Below are 23161 nucleotides of genomic sequence, written 5' to 3'. Positions count from 1 at the left end.
AATTTTAGAATAGAAAAGCAAATTAGAGTTAATATATCATATAATAGGTAAAGAAACTGAAGCCTTATACAAATAGGGCATTATGACTCCAAGTTATATAACTGTTTAGGATTGGAGTTGAGGTTAGTATCCAGCATTGTTCCTGCTATGATTGAGAGTATGATAGCATGAAGCTTTCTGGACATCTTTGTTCTTGATTTGCGTTGGGTCTGAAATTAAGATTGAATATTTCAAGTCCAGAAAAGTTGTAAGATTTACTGTTTTCTGTCTTTAAGCTTGCTGACCCACTTCTGGAGGAGTTAGAATTTAAGAATATCCTTACTTTGACATTTTAAAAAGTTTTCACTGGGTATACTATACATGTAGAAAAGTACACATATCATAAGTGTACAGTCTGATGAATGTTTACAAACTGAACACATCTATGGAATCATTAACCAGTCTTTAACTTATACTATTTAGCATCTGTTAAATGCCTGTAATCTGAGCTCCATACTTGAGATATAAATAAATTGTTGTTGTTCTTTTTAGACAATGTTATGATACCCTTTTACAAATTTGTTTTCAAAATCCTAAACTAGTCTAGTGTCCCCCAGAATTCATATGTTGAAATTTTAATCCCCAGTACCTCAGAATAAGACCTTTTGGGGAGATAGGGTCTTCACAGAGTTAAGCAAGTTAAAATGAGGGGGGGAAAAAGTCTAAGCTAATAATATATAATCCTACTGAATATTAGTAATGGAAATAATCATGGCTGTTCCTTAGCCTAACCATCTCATTTTCCAAATGAAAAATCTAAAACCTGGCTAGTTAACTACCTGCCCAAAGTCTCACAACAGTCTAGGTGGGGCCAGAGCCCACAGCTCAAGTTTCCCAGTTCTACATCCATTTTTGTTTTTTTAATTTTTTTGTTTGTTTCTTTTTTTGCTGTACGTGGGCCTCTCACTGCTGTGGCCTCTCCCGTTGCGGAGCACAGGCTCTGGACGCGCAGGCTCAGCGGCCATGGCTCACAGGCCCAGCCGCTCCGCGGCATGTGGGATCTTCCCGGACCGGGGCACGAACCCGTGTCCCCTGCATCGGCAGGCGGACTCTCAACCACTGCGCCACCAGAGAAGCCCTCTACATCCATTTTGTCATACCAAAAATGACTGATGGCATTTTTTTTTTAATCTTTGGCCGTTAAGTATTTATAGTTATAGAAGAAAGAACATGCTGATGTCACCTCTTCTTAGACATAATCACAGAACTCCATGTCTGTATATATTGTATTCCAGACACTAAGCTAGTCCCTTTGTATATATTATCACATTTACTCCTCATTACAGCTGTGCTGTTGTTTATTATTATCCCCATTTCAAAGATGAAGAAATGGAAGCGTAAAGAGGTAAATATGTTATATAACATGAGACAGCAAGTGGTAAAAATAAGGTCTCAACCTTAAACCAGTAAGGTACGGTGATATTGATGATAATAATAGCAAAATGTATTGAGTGAGTATTGTGTGCCAGGTACCATTCTGAATACTTGGTATGCATTAATTCATTTAATCTTCACAATAACTTTAGGAGATGTAGCTATTCTAGGTGAAGATTTTCTTATCATCCCCATTTTATAGACAAGGAAATTGAAGCACAGGGAGGTGAAATAACTTGACCAAGATTATATAACTAATAAGTGATGTCTCTTTGCATTTTTTTCCTCTTTTGAATTTGGGATGAAAATCCAATAAAGAAGTTGATAGTCATAAGATTCTTTATTGTCTAAACAATTTTGTTGTGTGTAGAGAGGGTCACTTAACTACTCTTTTTTAAATTGAGTCATAAAATTTAGAAACCAATAGGACTTCCCTGGCGGTCCAGTGGTTAAGATTCTGCGCTTCCACTCCAGGGGACACGGGTTCATACCTGATCGGGGAACTAAGATCCCGTATGCTGCGCGGTATGGCCAAAAGAAAAAAAAACTTTAGAAACCAGTAAATTAAACTTTGACAATTAAAATACGCTTTCTAGGGCTTCCCTGGTGGCGCAGTGGTTGAGAGTCCGCCTGCCGATGCAGGGGACATGGGTTCGTGCCCCGGTCCGGGAAGATCCCACATGCCGCGGAGCGGCTGGGCCCGTGAACCATGGCCGCTGAGCCTGTGCTTCCGGAACCTGTGCTCTGCAACAGGAGAGGCCACAGCAGTGAGAGTCCCGCGTACCGCAAAAAAACAAAAAAAACAAAAAAAACAAAAAAAAAACGCTTTCTAGTTCAGGAGGCCAAGGTGGGGCCTGAGAGTCTGCATTTCTAACAGACTTTCAGATGATGCTGGTGCTTCTGGACTACACTTTGAGTAGCAAGGGTTAACAGATGTCACTGAGAAAAAGAAACTTTTCAGTGTCTCATTGGTCTTAGAACTCAACATTACTCCAAAATTTTCATGGTGGGGTCATGTGAATTAGCCCACAAATTGTCATGTGAACGTCTTGTTCCTGCCAAGTGAGTCATTTGAACTGAGCATGTTCATTTACTTGAGAGGACCTATGCTAGCTTCCCTCTAAAACAAAGAGCCAGTATACTGTACCAGCATAGATTACAGAGGGAAAAACACTCTCTGTGAAGTGATACAATCATTAAAAATAGTGCTATTTTATCAGGTAATGCCAGGCTCAAACTAAATTTAGAGAAAATTTATTTTACTCTTAAGTAGCAGCAGTAGATTCTAAAGGAAACTTGATACTGTATCTAAGTGACTGAAATATTGCTACTCTGAATTAAATAATGTTTTTCCTAGAGTAAAATATCAATTTTTGCATGAACACTAGCTCACCTATAAAAACTGAGTTGGCCAGTTAAAATATCTGCTGAAATTAGAATTTTTAAAATGTACTATTTTTCATATTTTAAAAATACAAAAACTGTGATCCTAGACTGGATCCCATGCTAGAAGGAACAGTGTTATAAAAGGCATTATTGGGCCAATTGAAAAAACTGAAATACAGACAGTAGACTTCTGTTTTGTCCATGCTATTAAATGTAAACAGAGCTGACCCTAGGCCAGAAGGAAGATTGGTCATTGGCACACCTATCATCGTATCTCCTTTTTCAGTGTTATGTTTTTTTAAGAATTTCATTTCTCCTTTTTCAGTGTTACAATTTTTAAAAAATTTCAATTGAGTTTGAACGCCCCCATTTTTAAACTTTTTTTTGAATTATAATATGCATCCTGATAAAGCACATATTGTAAGTTTGACTTCTGACTTCTTAAAGCCTAGATTAGCTTTGCTAAAATCATACAGTATACAGTTGATCCTTGAACAACACGGGTTTGAACTTTGTGGGTCCACTTATATGTGTAATTTTTTCAGTAGTAAATACTATAGCATTACATGATTAGTGGTTGATTGAATCCAAGGATATGGAGGAACCTCGGCTACAAAGGGCCAACTATAAGTTATATGTGGATTTTGACTGCACAGAGGGTCAGTGCCCCTAACCCCCAAGTTGTTCAAGGGTCAGCTGTATACTCTTGCTCAATATATACAGTACCTTCTTTTGCTTACCATTAAGTTTGTGGGATTCCTTCATATTGTTGTGTGTAGTTGTAGATCGTTCATTCTCATTATTGTGTAATATTCCATCATGTGAATTCACTTATTTGCTCCTCTGTTGTCAGGCCTAGTTTTTGCTTAGGTTCCCAGAACTTTCATGCTGTAAAATTCTTGTACTTTATTCTCTTCCCCCAATCAAAATAGGAAATGGAAAAAAGAAATCTGATCTGTTGGTACTGGTATGCTTGACAATTGATATTACCATTTAGTGAAAAGATCTTAAGACTTGGACTTAAGTACTGGCTTTGGAGCATAACTAGCTAGATGTTACTAGGCAAGTCAGTATACCTCTCTGAGCCTCTGTTTCCTCATCTGGATAATGGGATAATGTCTGCCTTATCTAACCTAGAGTGTTTCATTAAGGATAACATAAGTGATAAGAAACAAGGCAATGCATATATAAGCATATGAAAATAAAAATAACAGGGTTGTTAGTGGTAATATGAATTAATTGTTATCTCAGCAGGGCATTTTTGCTTTTAGCTTTTATTTCTGATTGTGGAATGAAAAGTTTTAAGCACATATAGACATTATAATTGTATTTTAAGTATGTGTTTTTATATAATTAGCAATTATAATTGTTTACAGTATTAGCTTTGAATATGTACAGCCTGAAGGTAAACTATGAAAATAAAATAACTAGCTTTTTATATGTTTAGGCTCGATTATTTGATGAACCTCAGCTTGCTAGTCTTTGTCTAGACACAATAGACAAAAGCACGATGGATGCAATAAGTGCAGAAGGGTTTACTGATATTGATATAGGTAAGTTCACTGTGAGTTAAAATGTTACCTTTTAAGTACAGTAATGCCTTACTAGTCAGCCTTGTTGGCAGACAAGCTGTTTTTAAATTAGTGGGTTTTCCAAGTGATTTAAGTCTACCTCTTTAAGAGTTTCGCTTTCTTTATTTTGCTGAAGTATTCCTAAAAGTCTTAACTACCTCATTGCCTTTTAAAAGATGTCAAATCAAACATATTCATTGAATGCTCACCATATGCACGGCATTATACTAGGGTCCTATAAGAAATACAGAGAAGGGTAAGATGTGCATTTTCTTAAGGAAACTGTCATCTCATTGGAGAATCAGGGAACAAATATGTGAAAATTAAGATTTAAGGCATTAAATAGAAGAGATGACATACGGCAAAATGTGACTTACGCCTTTTCTGAACTAGATACATAGAAAATAATTACTATGCAAATCCAGAACATGAAGAGAGCACCTCACATAGGAGTGTTAGGAAAATCTTGACCCAGAAGGTTCTGACATGGGCCTTAGAGAATGGATAACATTTGGTTAATGAAGAGGGGAGGGCATTAGAGGCAAGTGGAACTGCACGAAGAAGTGTGTGTAGAGGAAGGGCGGTGCAAGGCAGGTGAAAGCCAGCTTGTGGAGGACAGTGCAGTGACAGGCTGAGGAGTTTGAATTTTGTCGTGTAGGAGAGCAGAGAGAGCTGATCCAGGCTTATGACTTAAAATATCACCATCATGAACCCATAATATCTATCTTTAATCTTACCTTCTTCTGGGCTCCAAATTTATATACCCAACTATTTACTTGACATCTTCATTTGGAGATTTTATAGGCATTTCCAACAACACAGCTAAAAGAGAGCCATTGATTTCCCCCAACTCCCTGTTAAATCTTTTTGTTCCTTTCCAGTTTTCTCCTCATTCTTCCCTAATGGCACCACCATGCACAAACAAAAACCTAGAAGTTATTCTTGATTACTCTCTTTCTTTCATACCCCACATGCAGTTTATCAGTACATGCTCTCTGCTCTCCACTCAAAATGTATCCTGGGGGAATTCCCTGGCAGTCCAGTTAGGACTCGGTGCTTTCACTGCCAGGGCCCAGGTTCAATCCCTGGTCGGGGAACTAAGATCCTGCAAGCAGCGCAGCACAGCCAAAAAAAAAAAACACAAAGGTATCCTGAATCTGACCATTTCTTACCATATCCATTGCTCCCACCTAGTCAAAGCCACTGTTCTCTCACCTGGATAACCTCTGTGGTCTCCTATTGTCTCCCTGCTTCCACTCACCCTTGCTTTCATACTGTCCATTCTCTACACAGCAGCAGATTGTATCACATCCTTGCTTCCAGTGTCTTCCCACTGCAGTTAGAATAAAATTCTAACTGCTTACAGAACTTACAAGATCCTATGTGATCAAGCCTTATATTAGTCAGGGTAGGCTAGGCTTGGCTGTGGTAACAAATAGACCCCAAAATGCAAGCTCAACACATTTGCACAAATAAACCCCCAAAATGCACACTGCTCCAACACAATAGAAATTTTTTTTACACTCATGCAGTCCAAGGAAGTGTTCCCAACCAGTGAGTGGCTCTCTTGCATCTTGTGGCTCTGCCATTTCCTACAGCCTGCTTATTATCTGTATCTTGCTAGCAAATGGGAAAACGCCTGGGCAAGGAAAATACCCACATCTTAAAAGCTTTGACCTTGAAATGGCACCCTCATTTTGCCTCTTATTTCATTGGACAGAATTCAGTCACCAGATGCCACCTAACTTAAGGGGAGGCTAGGAGATGCAGACTACTCACATCCCAGGAAGAAGAGAAAATAGAATTTTTGTAAAGAGCTGGCAGTAACTACCTGCCTCCTTCTGTATCTGACCTTGTCTCCTACCATTCTGCTTCTCATTCACTATGTTCCATATCCACTGGCCACAGTTATTTCAGTGTTTTTGAGCCTTTGTATTTTCTGTTCCTTCTGATTGGAATCCTTTTCCCCATGAATCTTTGTGTGGCTACCTCCTTTTAATCATTCAGATCTCAGGTTAAACAAGACCTGAGACAGGCCATCTCACGCCTACGTAAAGTACCATATTCCCCTAAACAATCCCTGTTCTGTTACTCTTATTTATTTTTCTCATAATATGTATCACTCTCTGAAAATCTTATCTTGGTCTTTGTCTGAATATGTATATATTGATTGTCTACCTCCTCCTTCTAGATTGTACACTCCTTAAAGGCAGAGACTTTGTCTTGTTTACCACTGTATCTCCAGCACTGAAAGTAGTAGAACATAGTATGTGTTCAGTTAATATTTGTTGACCAACTGGGCTGACTGGCTATGTCTAGAATGTTGCCTTTCCTTCCCACCTTGGCTAGTTCTCACTCAGTCTTAATGTCTTGGCTCAAATTATAACTTTCTTAAGAACTGCTGCCCTCCCCTCTTCCATGAAATTTAATATATTCCTGTTTCAATAACATCCCTTTCTTAGTTTGCCTGTCTGCTGCACATTACCTTGGGAAGGATTTGTGCTCTTCTTGCATTATCCTGAAGGGCAGGGACTAGATTTGGTCCCCCCCCCCCAGCACCTGCACGTTGTGTGCTATTGAATTTTTGTTGAGTTACTGGATGTTTGAGAGCCCTAAGCACTGCCCACATTGGTAATGTAACATTGCTTAATCCTAGTGTCCGTCCCTTTAAGGAGCTATCAAGTGCTCCACTTCAGTCTACTGTCATTTGAAATAATACTGCCTGCATCTGGGTGACTCACTCCGAGAAGTTGTTTTGTAAATAGCTCCTCCATTAGGCATGCCATTGGATCCTGGGAATCTTTTTTTTTTTTGAGGGTATTAAATTATTTATTTATTACACACGATAATGGATGATACACAAGCTTCATTCCCATCTATATCTGGTACCATAATCCAATTTAGATATATTGCATAGGATGTGCCAACAATCATATATTAATAATCAGAAAACTCCATGACTTTGCTTGGGTGACCCTTTTCACGGTGAACTCCAGGTCACAACGCAATAACTGTCAGTTCAACTACACCAAGGTTTCGGAAGACAATAGCTTCTCCACCAGAGCAGGTTGTAAATAAATTTTGAATGGAACCTGGCATCACCCTGAAGGAATAGTAACTTCACACTGTTGGGGTAGTTTTCCAAAATGGCTTCAGAGTAGACTGACTTTACACAGCACATTTAAAAAAAAGACACATTTATTCAGTGTCGTGATCAGACTATTACATTTAGCAATCAACAGCATGGGCGCAAAAAAAAAAATCTACGTTAAAACCCTTTGTTGGAATGCTTTACACTTTCCACAGAACAGAAACTAAAATAACCTGTTATACAATTAGTCACAAATACAGTCCTCGAGTTTTTTTGCCCGTACACATGAGTATTGTCTAAAACAAGTCTTCTTTGTAGCAGCTAGGCCCTACCACCACTGTGCTTTGGCTGAGTTCACAAATCTCTTGTAACCTGTAGCTTCCCTGTCACTTCTCTGGCTCTCCTCTCCTGCTAAGCTTTGTTTCCTGGCAGTAATCAAAACCTTCTGCCACTGCCATAGCTACTGCTGCTGCTGGAACCACCATAGCCACCTTGGTTTCGGGGTTTGGCAAAGTATTGGCCTCTACCACCACAGGGGCCAGAACTTCTGCCTCCAAAGTTTCCTCCTTTCGTGGGTCCAAAATTTGAAGATTGATTGTTGTAACTGCCAAAATCATTGTAGCTTCCACCACCTCCAAAATTGCTTTCATCATTACCAAATCCATTATAGCCATCCCCACTGCCACCATGGCTGCCACCAAAGCCAGCTCGACCACTGAAGTTTCCTCCACGACCAAAGCTGTCATTCCCACCAAAACCCCCTCCACAACCACCACCAGTTTCCAGAACCACTTTGACTTCTTTGACTGGGTGAGGCACTAGCCATCTCTTGCTTAGATAGGGCTTTCCTTACTTCACAGTTGTGGCCATTCACATTGTGGTATTTCTGAATGACAGTCTTGTCTACGGAGTCATGGTCATCAAAGGTTACGAAAGCAAAGACTCTCTTTTTGCCACTCCCTTGATCTGTCATGATTTCAGTCACTTCAATTTTCCCATACTGTTCATAGTAATCTCTTAGATGATGTTCTTCAGTGTCTTCTTTAATGCCACCAACAAAAATGTTTTTCACCTGGTTAAGTGGGCACCAGGTCTTTGAGAATCTTCTCTTGAGACGGCCCTTTTTGGTTCCACAACTCTTCCATCCACCTTGTGCGGCCTTGCATTCATGGCCGCATCCACCTCCTCCCCAGTGGCATACGTGACGAACCCAAAGCCCCTGGAGCGCTTGGTTCTTGGATCCCTCATTACCACACAGTCTGTGAGCGCTCCCCACTGCTCCCAATGGCTCCTCAGGCGCTCATCGGTTGTTTCAAAGCTCAAACCTCTGATGAAGAGCTTCCGCAGCTGTTCAGGCTCTTTGGGTGACTTTGACTTAGACATGACAGCAGTGGAGGTGGGGGAGACGTCAACGATGCTTATACTCAGCAGCGTCCACGGGCAGAAAGTAACCTACCGAATGTATCTCCTTGGGAACCTTGAAGTGGGTACCTTGCACAGGATGAAAACCCTATAAATATTTGTTGATTTGATTTGCAGTGGTTTGTATTAAAACCCAGTATTGTATGATGTTTATAAATATAATTCTGTGTGTTTTTATGACCTTTATTAGGCTCTCAGCTGTCATTTCTTATTATAACACATCTATCTATAGAGGACCTATGTGTTTTCACCTCATAGTCTAGTTTGTCACAATGTACTTGTTAAAAATTGGGAATGAAAGAGAATTCTAGGATCTGAAAGAAAGACCTGGCTTCAGGAGCTTTTTTTAAATAGCTATTTTAGATTCTAGGGATGCTTTTTCTCCTCTGGCATTTGAATATGTGCTCCAGAGGGATATGCTTACCTTTTTCCAAGTAGAGAGATACTGTTTCTTGTAGGTTTTTGCCAAAGGAAAAAGATAATATGTCATATTGATAGAACAGAATTAATTTACATTATGCCAGGGGCAGTATAATGTGCTTGTTTTTTAGCCTTTAAGTTTCTATGTTTACCTTTACTGAAGTTTTTAGCATACAAGGTAGAGAAATGGAGGTTCAAAGTTGTCTGTTTTTCTATTGAATGATTAAATATTATGATCATGGTATATTCCTAATCCTACAAGTATTGAGGTATGTTGACTTACACTCATTTATCTTTGAAAAGGTTTCCTGGGACCTTAGTTTATACTCATCTGCTCAGCTACAAGAGAAGGAAAAAGCTTGATTTTTTAAAAAATTATGTTTAACCTCTTCATTTTTAACATATTGTTGGGCCCCTTCGGTGTTCCAGGGACTGTGATATCTTTGCTGTAATGATACCTATGTTTGTTATTAAACTAATATTTGGTTCTGGTATGAATGTGTAGACCATTGCATAGTAGAATTTTGTTTTTAATAAATTTTTCTTAGGTGCGTGTTTCTGGGCAATTTAATTATATTTTAATGTTTTCATTGATTTCTGGTCTACTGTAGTTTAAAAATAACTCAGCCTATTTTAATTTTGCCTATGATAAGAGGGAAAAGGATTCTGAGGCAGGGCCTGAGTTACGGTCATGATATTTATACTTGGATGTCAGATAGGGCTTTCAAACTTAATATGTCCAAAATTAAGCTTCAGATCTCCCCTCTCACCACCCCCCATCCTGCTTCCACATAGTAGTCTTTCTCATCTCAGTTGATGCCACTGTCATCCCTCCATTGCTTAGGGTATACACCTGGGAATTATCCTTTACTCATGCTCTCTGTCACCCCCTATATCCAATCTGTTAGGAAATCTCCAGTCTCCTTTCAGAGTATACCCTGAATCTGATCATTTTTCACCACTTCCGCCTGGTCCAGGCCACCATCACCTCTGACCTGGATCAGTGCAAGAGCCTCCTAATTGATCTTGTTTCCACTCTTGCCTCCGTTACTGTCTCTTCTCATCACGGCTGCCAGGGTGGTCGTTTTAGAACATAAAATGTCACAGCTCAGAACCCTCCAGGGGTTCCCTTTTTCACTCAGAGTAAAAGCCAAATGATCTACAGGGTGCTACATGATTGCACCCCGCTTCCCACCATGCTTCTGGCCTCATCACCTACTAATTTTCCCTCTTGCTCACTCTCCTCCAGCCACACTGACCTCCTGGCTGTTCCTCACATATGCCAGGCACACTCTCATAAGAGAGCCTTCGCACTGGCCAGTCCTGGAGTGCTCTTTCTCTCGAGGTGTGTTTGGCCTACTGACCCCACCCCCCTCGACCTCCTTCAGGTCTTAACTCAAGTGAGGCCTATCCAAACTATCCTATTTTAAGCTGCATTTCTGATTCCCCTTACCCTGCTATCTTTTCCTACATTTGTTATGTAACACAGTATAATTTACTTATGTTTATTGAATCTGTTTCCCCCATTAGAATGTAAGCTCCGTGAAGGCAAGGAATTTTTAACTTTTTGTTTAATGATGTATCCTCGGTGTCTAGAATAGTGCCTGGCACATTGTGAGTGGTTAATAAGAAATATTTGCTGAATGAATGAATGAATTGTAATCTGTAGACTTTATGAATTTGTTCATTACTGATTGGGAGCCTTTTTCTCTGACTTACTTATTATTCTTGTTCTGAATATTTGAGTTTGCTTGCTGAATGGCATGAATATATAAGGAGATACTGTATCTAAGCTTCCATGTATGGTAAGTAATAAGTTGAATGTTAACCTTATAGTAATTTTTTAAAGAAAACTTTGCTGTTTAATTCCTTTAATTCTTTAATATTTTTAAGTGTAGACTCTGTAGTTTTAAGTATCCTATTTTTATTGAGATTTGAAATTTTTATATAAGCATGTTTGTGAGTATTTTGTTAAAGAGCAAAATATTACTAATTTGACATATTTTTGTATTTTACCTGTAGACACACTCTGTGCAGTTCTAGAAAGAGACACTCTTAGTATTAGAGAAAGTCGACTTTTTGGAGCTGTTGTACGGTGGGCAGAAGCGGAATGTCAAAGACAACAATTGCCTGTGACTTTTGGAAACAAACAGAAAGTTCTAGGGAAAGCACTGTCCTTGATCCGGTTCCCGCTGATGACCATTGAGGAGTTTGCAGCCGGTAAGGCTGTAACTTGTCCAAAATCTACTTGAAACTATTTTAATGGGCAGTCAGTCTCCCTGTGCGAGAGAGGAAAAGAAGCTGTTTATGTATGTGCATTTGTGTGTATAATTTCATTCAATTCTCCTAATAGCCCTTCAAGATAATATTGTAGGTTATATATTTATGTATTTTAAAATTATATGTATTTTGTATCTTTTAAAATATTTTGTATATTATAAATATATAAAAATTATATGGTATTTTACAGGTTTAAGAACTGAACCTGAGAGAGGTTAAGTGCCTTACCTAAAGTTACAATGACAGATCTTTCTGACTCTTAGGGTTGACGCTTCTTAGTTCTGTGACCAGTTCTTGTTTCCCATATCAACACTGAGTATCATCTGCTTTTAAGTCATGGCCAGATTGATTTAAAAGAAAAAAAAAATCTCATAATGGTTTAAAATTATATTTCCTTACGTTTATTGGCCACTTGTATTTTTTCTTTTTCCTTTTTTTTTGAATTTTTAAATTTAATTTTATTTATTTTTTTATACAGCAGGTTCTTATTAGTCATCTATTTTATACACATCAGTGTATACATGTCAATCCCAATCGCCCAATTCACCGCACCACCACCCCAACCCCCCCACCACGTCCCCGCCTTGGTGTCCATACGTTTGTTCTCTACATCTGTGTCTCTATTTCTGCCCTGCAAACCAGTTCATCTGTACCATTTTTCTGGGTTCCACATATATGTGTTAATACACGATATTTGTTTTTCTCTTTCTGACTCACTTCACTCTGTATGGCAGAGTCTAGATCCATCCACGTCTCAACAAATGACCCAATTTCATTCCTTTTTATGGCTGAGTAATATTCCATTGTATATATGCACCTGCACCACATCTTCTTTATCCATTCATCTGTCAAGGGGCACTTAGGTTGCTTCCATGACCTGGCTATTGTAAATAGTGCTGCAGTGAACATTGGGGTGCATGTGTCTTTTTGAATTATGGTTTTCTCTGGGTATTCGTTCATGACTTTTATTCTTTTGGGGTATACAAATTTTTCTTTTTGATTTATTATATATATTCCAGTATTCTCACAAGTTGTTTTTGTTTTTGCTGATCAGAATCAATGTTTGTTTTTTCTTTTTGTAAACTTTTTAAATTAAAATATAACATGTACATAATAAAGTGAACAAATAGAGTGAACGCACCTGTTTAACCACACATATCAATTTACAGTACATTACCATACCCCACCAGTCTCCATCATGCCCCTCCTAGTCCTTAATCTCCCTTCCAAAGGTGACTGCTTTCTGGCTTCTGTAAATGAGTTTTGTCTGTTTCTAAACTTAATATAAAGGAAGTCATACATTCATTCAGCATGTGTTCTTTTGTATGTGGCTTCTTTCTCTTAACATCATGTCTTAGATTCATCTGTGTGGTTGTGTGTGGCAGTAGCTCATTCTTTTTCATTGCTGTGTAATCTGTTGAATGGATGTGCCATGATTTCTTTATCCATTTTACTGTTGTTGGACATTTGGGTTGTTTGTTTGGGGCCTTTAAGAACATTCTTATACCTCTCACTTGGTGTACATGTGTGAACATTTCTGTTGAGCAGGTAGCAGTGCAATTGCCATAAAAAGTCATAGAGTATACATATGTTCAGCATTGGTAGATCCTACCAAATAGTTGCCCAGCGTAGTTGTAATAGTTCACACTCAGCTGCCAAACTAAGAGAGTTAAGAGTTCATTCCAGTTGCCTCACATCCTCTCCATTATATGTATATAATCTGACAAAAGACTTGTATCCAGAATATATTATAGATACATATAATGTATATACTTATAGCTAATATCCCAGTCTGTGGATTGTCTTTTCATTATCTTAATGCTGTCTTTTGATAAATAGAAGGTCTTAATTTTAATGAATTAACTTATCAGTCTTTTCCTTTAAGGTGAAGGCTTTTTATGTCTTAAGAAATTTTGCCTGCCTCAGGGTCATGAAGATACTCGCTTAGGTTTTCTTCTAGGAACTTTATTGTTTTACATTTAACTTTTTGGTCTGTAATCCAGTTAGGTTTTTATTTTTTTGTGGTGTTTTTTTCACACATGTGTATGGTGTGAGGTAGAGGTCAAGGTTCTTTTTTTTTCCCCACGTGACTATGTATTAAAAACTATCCTTGCCCCCATACACAGCAGTGCTAACTTCGTTGTAAATCAGGTGACTGTATATGAATGAATCTATTTCTGGAATGTTTAGTCTGCTCTACTGTTATATTTGTGCATCCCTGAACCAATTCTGTGGCGTTTTCATTTCTGTAGTTTTAAATTGAATCTTGAAATCTGGTGCTGAAAATCCTCTAGCTTTGTTCTTCTGGATTACCTTGGCTATTCTTGGTCTTTTGTGTTGGTAGTTTCATATACCTAAATGTTTTAATCAGCTTGTCAGTTTCCACCAAAAAAAGTCATGGGATTCTGATTGGAATTGCATTGAATCCATAGATTGGTATGGAGATAATTGACATTTTTATAATATTGAGTCTTCCAATCAATGAACATTGATTTAAGTCTTTTTAAAATTTCTCTTAGTAATACTTTGAGTTTTCTGGTAGAGGTCTTGCATATTTTTTGGTAGGTTTATTCCTTATGTATTTTACTTCTTAAATGTTATTGCAATGATTAGTTTTTTTAATTTCCATGTCCTAACTGATTGATTGCCAGTATATAGAAATACAGTTGATTTTTCCTGTATTGACCTTATCTAGTGATCTTGCTAAATTTATAAATTCTAATAATTATTTGTAGATGATTGTGCATAGTCTACATGTACAATCATGTGATCTGCAAACAATAATAATTCTATTTCTTCCTTTCTAATCCTTAGACATTTCTTTTTCTTGCCTTATTGTATGACCTAGGACCTTGAGCATATTAAGAAGTATGGATAGTGAACATCCTTGCATTATTCTAGTCTTAGGCAGAAAGCTTTCAGTATTTCCCCATACAGAGTATGCTTGCTGTAAATTTTTTGTAGATACTCTTTATTGGATTAAGGCAGTTTCCTTCTATTACTAGTCTTGTAAGAGTTTTATCATGAATTTTACCAAATGTTTCTCTTCTTTTGAGATAATGATATGGTTTTCCCCTTTGTTCTCTTAGTATAGCTTAATATAGCATTGACTGATTTTCCAAGTTAAAACTTTGGATTCCTTACATAAACCAGACTTGGTTGTCATGCATTATTCTTTTTATATATTACTAGATCCAATTTGCCAGATTTAAAAAATATTTTTAGGACTACTTCATGAGAGAAATTAGGCTATAATTTTTCCTTTCTTGTAATGAAATTGTCAGATTTTGATTATCAAGGTTATGCTGGTCTCATACAAAAGTTAGGAATATATCTTTTTTCTGTATTCAAGAGTTTATGTAAAATTAGTGCTATTTTTCCTTAAAGGCGTAGGGGAATTCACCAGTGAAGCTGTCTGGATCTAGTGTTTTCTTTGTGGAAGGTGTTTTTTTTTTTTTTTTTTTTTGCGGTACGCGGGCCTCTCACTGTTGTGGCCTCTCCCGTTGCGGAGCACAGGCTCAGGACGTGCAGGCTCAGCGGCCATGGCTCACGGACCCAGCCGTTCCGCGGCATGTGGGATCTTCCCGGACCAGGGCACGAACCCATGTACCCTGCATTGGCAGGCGGACTCTCAACCACTGCGCCACCAGGGAAGCCCATCCCCACAAGTTTTGATGTGTTGTATTTTCATTGCATTCAGTAAAAAATATTTTCTAATTTTCATGGTAATTTTTTTCTTGACCCATGGGCTATTAAGTATATAGCTTAATTTTCAAATATTTGGGAATTTTTCTTCTAGCTTTAAGACAGAAATTTCTGTTTAATTCTTTAGTCTCTTAGCAGCGCCTTTCTGCCTGGTTTTTTGGTCTCATAGTTTTCTCTTGCTTGTGCATAGCTTAGGAATTGACAAATACTTTTTTTTAATTTTATTTTTGGCCGTGTTGGGCCTTTGTTGGGTCTTTGTTGCTGTGCGCAGGCTTTTCTCTGATTGCGGCCAGCGGGGGCTACTCTTCATCGCGGTGCGTGGGCTTCTCATTGTGGTGGCTTCTCTTGTTGCGGAGCACAGGCTCTAGGCACATGGGCTTCAATAGTTGCAGCACAGGGGCTCAGTAGTTGTGGCACACGGGCTTAGTTGCTCCACGGCATGTGGGATCTTCCTGGACCAGGGCTCAAACCTGTGTCCCCTGCATTAGCAGGCAGATTCTTAGCCACTGCGCCACCAGGGAAGCCCAGGAGTTGACAAATACTTCAAGGAGAAATTATGCACAAAATGTTGGTCTTGCTTGTCTATTAAGTATTCTCTTCCGGATCGTTGTCTGGCTGCCTTGGTAGCTTTGAATTACAGTTTTTGTCTCTTCAGTCAGTTGAGGACTACCACAATTTCTAGGTTGCCAGTTTCTACGTGGCATTTATGCCCTGTGAAGCAAATCAGCAAATATCCCAAGGGGAAAAGTGGTGACAGATATAGGGCTTCATCTCAATACATTTCCCTTCTCAAGCACTGACTGCCTCAATTGTTCTCTGTTAACATGAAATAGCTATTTTATATACTGTTTCATGTATAGTTGTTCTCTGACGTAGGCTCTTCCATCTTATAGACTTCTTAATATTTTTATGTAGTGAAATAATGTTTCTTTTTTTGCTGTTATGTATGTTCTTTTCTGTTATGCTTATTATTTCTGTATTATATTTTTCAAAAATGTTTTAGGGAGAGCTCCCTTTATGTTCTCTATTTTGCTGTTGAGTGTGTGTGTGTGTGTGTGTGTGTGTGTTTTCTGTCTAGAGATTAGGAAGTAATAAATTCTGCATTTACTTTTTCCCCTCCAATTTTCTTAATTCATTTCATAATAAAATGATATTTATTGACCTTCCCTATTTAAGATAAGAATGTTAACATGGTGTTCCATCCTTTCAACCTTTCTAGCACACTTTATGGTAACTGATTATACACTCACATAACATACTACAAAAACACAACTGTATTAGACTTAATTATAGGTTGTATTAGATTTAGTGTTTATCACCAGTTCTTTTATGATACACCTTCTTGAATTCTTTATTTTGATTTACTCGTTTGTTGAGTTTATTCTTGATTACTTTCTTTAAATAGGTATACGGTAGATATCTGAGAACGTTTTTCATGATCTGAAGACTTCTTTTTTCAACTAAGGAAATTTTATAATACAGGCATACCTTGGCAATATTGTGTGTTCCAGACCACAACAATAAATTGAATATCGCAATAAAGTGAGCCATACAAATTTTTTGGTTTCCCAATGCATATAAAAGTTATGTTTACACTATATTATAGTCTGTTAAGTGCAATGGCATTATGTCTAAAAAAAACAAAGTACATACCTTAATTAAAAAAGACTGTATTGCTAAAGAATGCTAACTAACTCTGAGCCTTCAGCGAGTCCTAATCTTTTTGCTGGTGGAGGGTCTTGCCTCTATGTTGACGGCTGCTGACTGGTCAGGGTGGTGGTTGCTGAAGGTTAATATGGCTGTGGCAACTTCATTTTTTTTTATTTTCATTTTTCAAAAATTTTTGGCTGCGTTGGGTCTTCACTGCTGTGCGCAGGCTTTCTCTAGTTGTGGTGAGCGGGGGCTACTCTTTGTTGCAGTGCACAGGCTTCTCATTGCGGTGGCTTCTCTTGTTGCGGAGCATGGGCTCTAGGTGTGCAGGCTTCAGTAGTTGTGGCATGTGGGCTCAGTAGTTGCGGCACGCGGGCTTCAGTAGTTGTGGCAGATGGGCTTATTTGCTCCGCAGCATGTGGGATCTTCCCGGACCAGGGCTCAAACCCGTGTCCCCTGCATTGGTAGGCAGATTCTTAACCACTGCGCCACCAGGGAAGTCCTGTGGCAATTACTTAAAATAAGATAATAATGAAGTTCGCCACAGTGATTGACTCTTTAAGGAAACATTTCTCTGTAGCAGGCAATGCTGTTTGATAACATTTTACCCACAGTAAAACTTCTTTCAAAATTGGAGTTAGTTCTCTTTCACCCTGCCACTGCTTTATCAGTTAAGTTTATGTAATATTATAAATCCTTTGTTGTCATGTCAACAGTCTTCATAGCATCTTCAACAGGAGGAGATTCTGTCTCAAGAAACCACTTTCTTTGCTCATCTGTAGAAGCAACTCCTCATCTGTTCAAGTTTTATCATGAGGTTGCAGCAATTCAGTCATATCTTCAGGCTCCACTTCTAATTTTAGTTCTCTTGCTATTTCTACCACATTTGCAGTTACTTCCTCCACTGAAGTCTTTGAACCCCTCAAAATCAAGCATGAAGGTTACAGTTTACTTCCTCCATACTCTTTAATATTGATATTTTGAACTCGTTCCATGAATCATGCATGTTCTTAATGGCATCTAGAATGGTGACTCCTTTCCAGGTTTTCAGTTTACTTTGCCCAGATGCATCAGAGGAATCACTACTGTCTATGGTAGCTATAGCCTTACAAAATGTTCTTCTTAAATAATAAGGCTTGAAAGTCTAAATTACTCTTTGATCCATGGGCTATGGAATGGATGTTCTGTTAGCAGTCATGAAAACAACTGTACATCTTCATGAGTGCTCTTGAATGACCAGGTACATTGTCAAGGAACAATATTTTGAAAGGAATCTTTTTTTCTGAGCAGTTGGTTTCAACAGTGGGCTTAAAATATTCAGTATACCATGTTGTCAGCAAATGTGCTATCATCCAGGCTTTTTTGTTCCATTTATAACACAGAGTAGATTTAGCATAATTCTAAAGGGCCCTAGGATTTTCAGAATGGTGAATGAGCATTGGCTTCAACTTAAAGTCACCAGCTACATTAGCCCCTAACAAGAGTGTCAGGCTGTCCTTTGAAGCTTTAAAGCCAGGCATTGACTTCTCTCTATCAAAGTCCTAGATGGCATCTTCTTCCACTAGAAGGCTATTTGTCTACACTTGTCTGCATTGAATTATCTGCTGTTTAGTGTAACCACCTTCATTAATGATCTTAACCAGATCTTCTGGATAACCTGCTGCAGCTTCTACATCAGCACTTGCTGCTTCACCTTGCACTTTTACATCACAGAGGCAGCCTCTTTCCTTAAACCTCCTGGACCCCCTTCTGCTAGCTTCAGACTTTTCTTCTGTAGCCTCCTCATCTCTTTCAGCCTTCATAGAATTGAAGAGAGTTAGGGCCTTGCTCTGGATTAGTCTTTGTCTTAAGGGAATGTTGTGGCTGGTTTGATCTTCTATCCAAACCACTCAGACTTTCTCCATATCAGCATTAAGGCTGTTTCGCTTTCTTATTATTTGTGTGTTCACTGGAGTAGCACTTTTAATTTCCTTCAGGAACTCTTCCTTTGCATTCACAACTTGGCTACTCTTTGGTGCAAGAGACCTAACTTTTGACAAGCCTTCTTAGCATAACCATTTCTGCTTTTGATTTAAAGGGAGAGATGTTTGACTGTTCTTTCACTTGAACACTTAAGAGGCCACTATAGGGCTGTTGTTTTCATTTTTTTTTGTAAATTTATTTATTTTATTTTTGGCTGCATTGGGTCTTTGTTGCTGTGCGCGGGCTTTCTCTAGTTGTGGCGAGCAGGGGCTACCCTTCATTGCGCTGCATGGGCTTCTCATTGTGGTGGCTTCTCTTGTTGAGAAGCACGGGCTCTAGGCGCATGGGCTCAGTAGTTGTAGCTTGCGGGCTCTAGAGTGCAGGCTCAGTAGTTGTGGTGCAGGGCTTAGTTGCTCCGTGGTATGTGGTATGTGGGATCTTCCCGGACCAGGGCTCAAACCTGTGTCCCCTGCGTTGGCAGGCAGATTCTTAACTACTGTGCCAGCAGGTAAGCCCAACTATAGGGTTGTTAATTGGCCTAATTTCAATACTGTTGTGTCTCAGGAGGAGACAGAGAGATGGGGAACGGCTGATCAGTGGAGCAGTCAGAACACACACAACATTTATGCAGATACCTGCATAACTTAATTGTTCGCTGTCTTATGGGTGTGGTTCATGGGGCTCAAAACTATTACAGTAGTGACATCAGAGGTCACTGATCACAGATCATCATAACAAGTATAGTAATAGTGAAAAAATTTAAACTATTGAGAGAATTAACAAAATGTGACACAGAGACACAAAGTGAGCAAATGCAGTTGAAAAATGACAGCAACAGACTTGTTGATGCAGGGTTGCCACAAACCTTCAATTTGTAAAATAAATGTATCTGTGAAGCATAATAAAGCGAGGTATACCTGTCGTCTTGAATTATTGCGTCATCCTATTTCTTACTGTTAGTTCTTCAGGAACACTAGTTACCTGTATGTTGGTCTCTGCTTTTCATCATCCATTTTAATCACCTTAACATTTTAATTCTTTTGTCTTATTTGTCATTCTGAGAAAGATACATGAGTTTTCACCCCCATCTCTCTTCTGATCTTATGCAGTTCCAGTTACATTCTTTTCTTTTCTTTTTCTCTAAAATGCATGTTCTAAGTTTGTAATTGTATTTTTTCTTCTTTACAATCTTTACTTATCCAGAGATTGCAAATGAACCATGGGGCCAGGTCTGGCAGGTTGATATATTTTGTTTGTGATATTCTAAAAATTTATATTAAAAATTAGGGCATTTTACGTTAAAATCTGATTTATAGTTTCTTAAACCAAATTTCTAGTGTTTTGCAGTCTCTTATTTAGATTGTTTCTACCAGCCTTGGAAGGAATCTCCTGGCATCTTTTATGAGGAATAGCATTTATTCCTGGTTAAATTTAAGCTGTTTGGAATTTTCTCTTCCCAGAAACAGTGAATGAGAAAACTATAGCATGTGATATGCTGCTTCCACAGCTCTTCCAGTCTTAGCTCCTGACCTCTGCTGATTTCAGAATCCCACAATGAAAGCACTGTGCCATCTATTTCTACCTCTAAATATTCCATTGTTTGATTACAGCCTCAGACAGATGGGGAATGGAGAGGTAATGATAGCTCTGGCTGCCACTGTAAGCACTTCTCCAACTCTCCTCTTTCTGGAAAATGGAACACTCAGGGCAAATGGATAGAAAAATCCAGGGATCTTTCTGTGATCTCAGGGTTTCATCTAAGCTTTGATTTATTAATGATTTTAACAGTTACATATTAGGTTAAACTCGGATGAATTTAGTAAAACTTTAAAATTAAATATATGCTAAAATTAGGGGCTTCCCTGGTGGCGCAGTGGTTGAGAGTCTGCCTGCCAATGCAGGGGACACAGGTTTGTGCCCCGGTCCGGAAGGATCCCACATGCTGCGGAGCGGCTGGGCCCGTGAGCCATGGCCGCTCAGCCTGCGTGTCCGGAGCCTGTGCTCTGCAACGGGAGAGGCCACAACAGTGAGAGGCCCGCGTACCACAAAAGAAAAAAAAAAAAAAAAATATATATATATATATATATATGCTAAAATTATATATACTGAGATTTTTCTACCTCATTTTTACTTTACATCTTTCACATTTGAATTCACATTATTATGGGGAGAATTACAAAGTTAGGAATTGCAGTGAAGTTACTTTTATTGAGGTTTATATTTTTATTTCTACAGGTCCTGCTCAGTCTGGAATTCTGTCAGATCGTGAAGTGGTAAACCTCTTTCTTCATTTTACTGTCAATCCTAAGCCCCGAGTTGAATACATTGATCGACCAAGATGCTGCCTCAGAGGAAAGGAATGCTGCATCAATAGATTCCAGCAAGTAGAGAGCCGGTGGGGTTACAGTGGAACGAGTGATCGAATCAGGTATCTGCATATTGTAGATTTGGGGGTGGGGTGGGGCAGCGGCTCGCATTTGGCTTTTATGTTCATATTGTGGGAGATAATTAACCACATTTTATTTTATACTTTGTTTAATACATTTCTAACTTGATACAACAGTCAAGAAGTCAGTGAGGCTTACTGGTCTCTCCACTGAATTATGAGGGAGGGAATCTCTTAGGAAACAAGTAGAGTAAAAAAGGATTGACTTGGGCCTTCTATTTTGTGAGTTTCGTTTGGATTGCCACTGCTGGTGAGCTGAAGTCTAGACCTTAATTGATCAAACATTATTTTTACAGCCTTAGGACTATAATTTAATACATTTAATCTTACTTGGTTTAGTGTGAGATTTTTATTTGCATAGATGTCGCATGGAAAATATCTCAGTATACATTTGTAACAACTTTGGGAAAATTTTTTTTTTTTATTTTAAAAGATGCATGCATATAATCCTTTTGGAATTTATATTTGCTGTACCGTGTTTCCTTAGGTTAAATGTCAAAATAGAATATTTACCTGTTTCCATAAAACATGCCTTTTGAATTTTCATTTATTTAATATTAATAGCACTTTGGTGTAAAACTAGAAACTAACAAGAAGTTTGTTTAAAACTAGAACATCAAGAGGGAGAGGACTCTTACAAATATTGGGTTAAAATGGAAATAAAAATGCATTTGTAGACTATTTAGTAATAATTCACAATGAGAATACTATATGTGAGAATTTAGGGGATGAGGCCAAAGTGTCACACAGAGAATTAGCAATAATTAACTACTTTTATTAAATACATTAGAGTAGAAATAAATGATTTCAGCATTAACCCAAGAAGCTAGAAAATGAATAGCAAAAGAACCATATGAAAAGAGAAAGGAAATAGGTAAATGTAGAAATTAATGAATTAAAAATAGTAGAATTGTTAAATATAAGCTGGTTCCTGAAAAAGACCAATAAAATAAGCAAACCTTGGGCAAAGGTAATAAAACATACTTACATCTACAAATAATGGAATATAATAATATACTGAGGAAATTTTTATTTTAATTCTGGGTTTACTCTGTGCTAATAAATTGAACATCTTGATGGAATGGATCATTTTATAGGCAAATATAAATTATCAAAATTGACTGAAGAAGAAAGGCTGAATAGACCAATTACCATGGAAGAAATTAAAAGTTATCAAAGAACTGTCCCTTCACAAGGTGGTTTTGACAGGTGAGTTTTATCAAACATTCAGGGAACAGGTTGTTTCGTTGAACATTAAAAGAAGAAAATACTTTTTGGTTAATTATTGAAAGAAGCATAATCCTTATACAGGAATCTGACAAGGCAAAAAATTTTCTAGGTCAATCTCACTTATATAGAAAAGAAATAAAATAGCGTATTGAATCTAGCAGTACCTTAAAAGAATAATACTATAACAGCAAATAGATGTAAATCAACTATAGTCCAATTTTTAAAACAGTGATAAATTAGGGTCGGAAAAATACATCCAGTGGAGATAAATATGCAAGATCCATGTTCTGACATCTTAAGTTTGGTTCTAAAGCTATAAAGTTACAGAAATTAAAGAGTTTATCACATGAAAAGTACACATATTGCTCAGGAGAAGCGTGGCTGTTTCAGATACAGAGACTTTAGAGAAGTTTATCCTGTGGTTTCTTAGAAAGGGGACACTGAGCAGTGCAATGAACATCATTTAAAATAACATCCATCCAACTGAGTTTTGTAAGGCTATTCCTAATAACGTCCATCAATGCAAAAGGAGTGCAAAAAAGGCAGATAATAGTTTGTTTGGAGATTGAAAGAATGGCGCAAAAC

At 38.1% G+C, this 23161-nt stretch overlaps 1 protein-coding gene and 1 pseudogene across 2 annotated transcripts in view; one reads left to right on the top strand and one right to left on the bottom strand.

Annotated features, from left to right (window-relative positions):
* The window catches only part of BTBD1 (BTB domain containing 1), a 43680-nt gene that overhangs the window by 11368 nt on the left and 9151 nt on the right, over positions 1 to 23161 (top strand). For both annotated transcript variants that reach the window (XM_065871426.1, XM_065871427.1), the window contains exons 3-5: positions 4247 to 4352; positions 11326 to 11523; positions 21136 to 21328. In XM_065871426.1, the coding sequence (XP_065727498.1) occupies positions 4247 to 4352; positions 11326 to 11523; positions 21136 to 21328 (497 nt within the window). The remainder of the gene's footprint in view (positions 1 to 4246; positions 4353 to 11325; positions 11524 to 21135; positions 21329 to 23161) is intronic.
* On the bottom strand, positions 7897 to 8844 carry LOC136118868 (heterogeneous nuclear ribonucleoprotein A1-like; annotated as a pseudogene).

Source organism: Phocoena phocoena, chromosome 2 (genome assembly GCF_963924675.1).
Source record: "Phocoena phocoena chromosome 2, mPhoPho1.1, whole genome shotgun sequence".
In the NCBI taxonomy this organism is placed as follows: Eukaryota; Metazoa; Chordata; class Mammalia; order Artiodactyla; family Phocoenidae; genus Phocoena; species Phocoena phocoena.
Note: the sequence above shows the minus strand (reverse complement) of the source record. Positions and strands in the feature narration are given on the sequence as shown.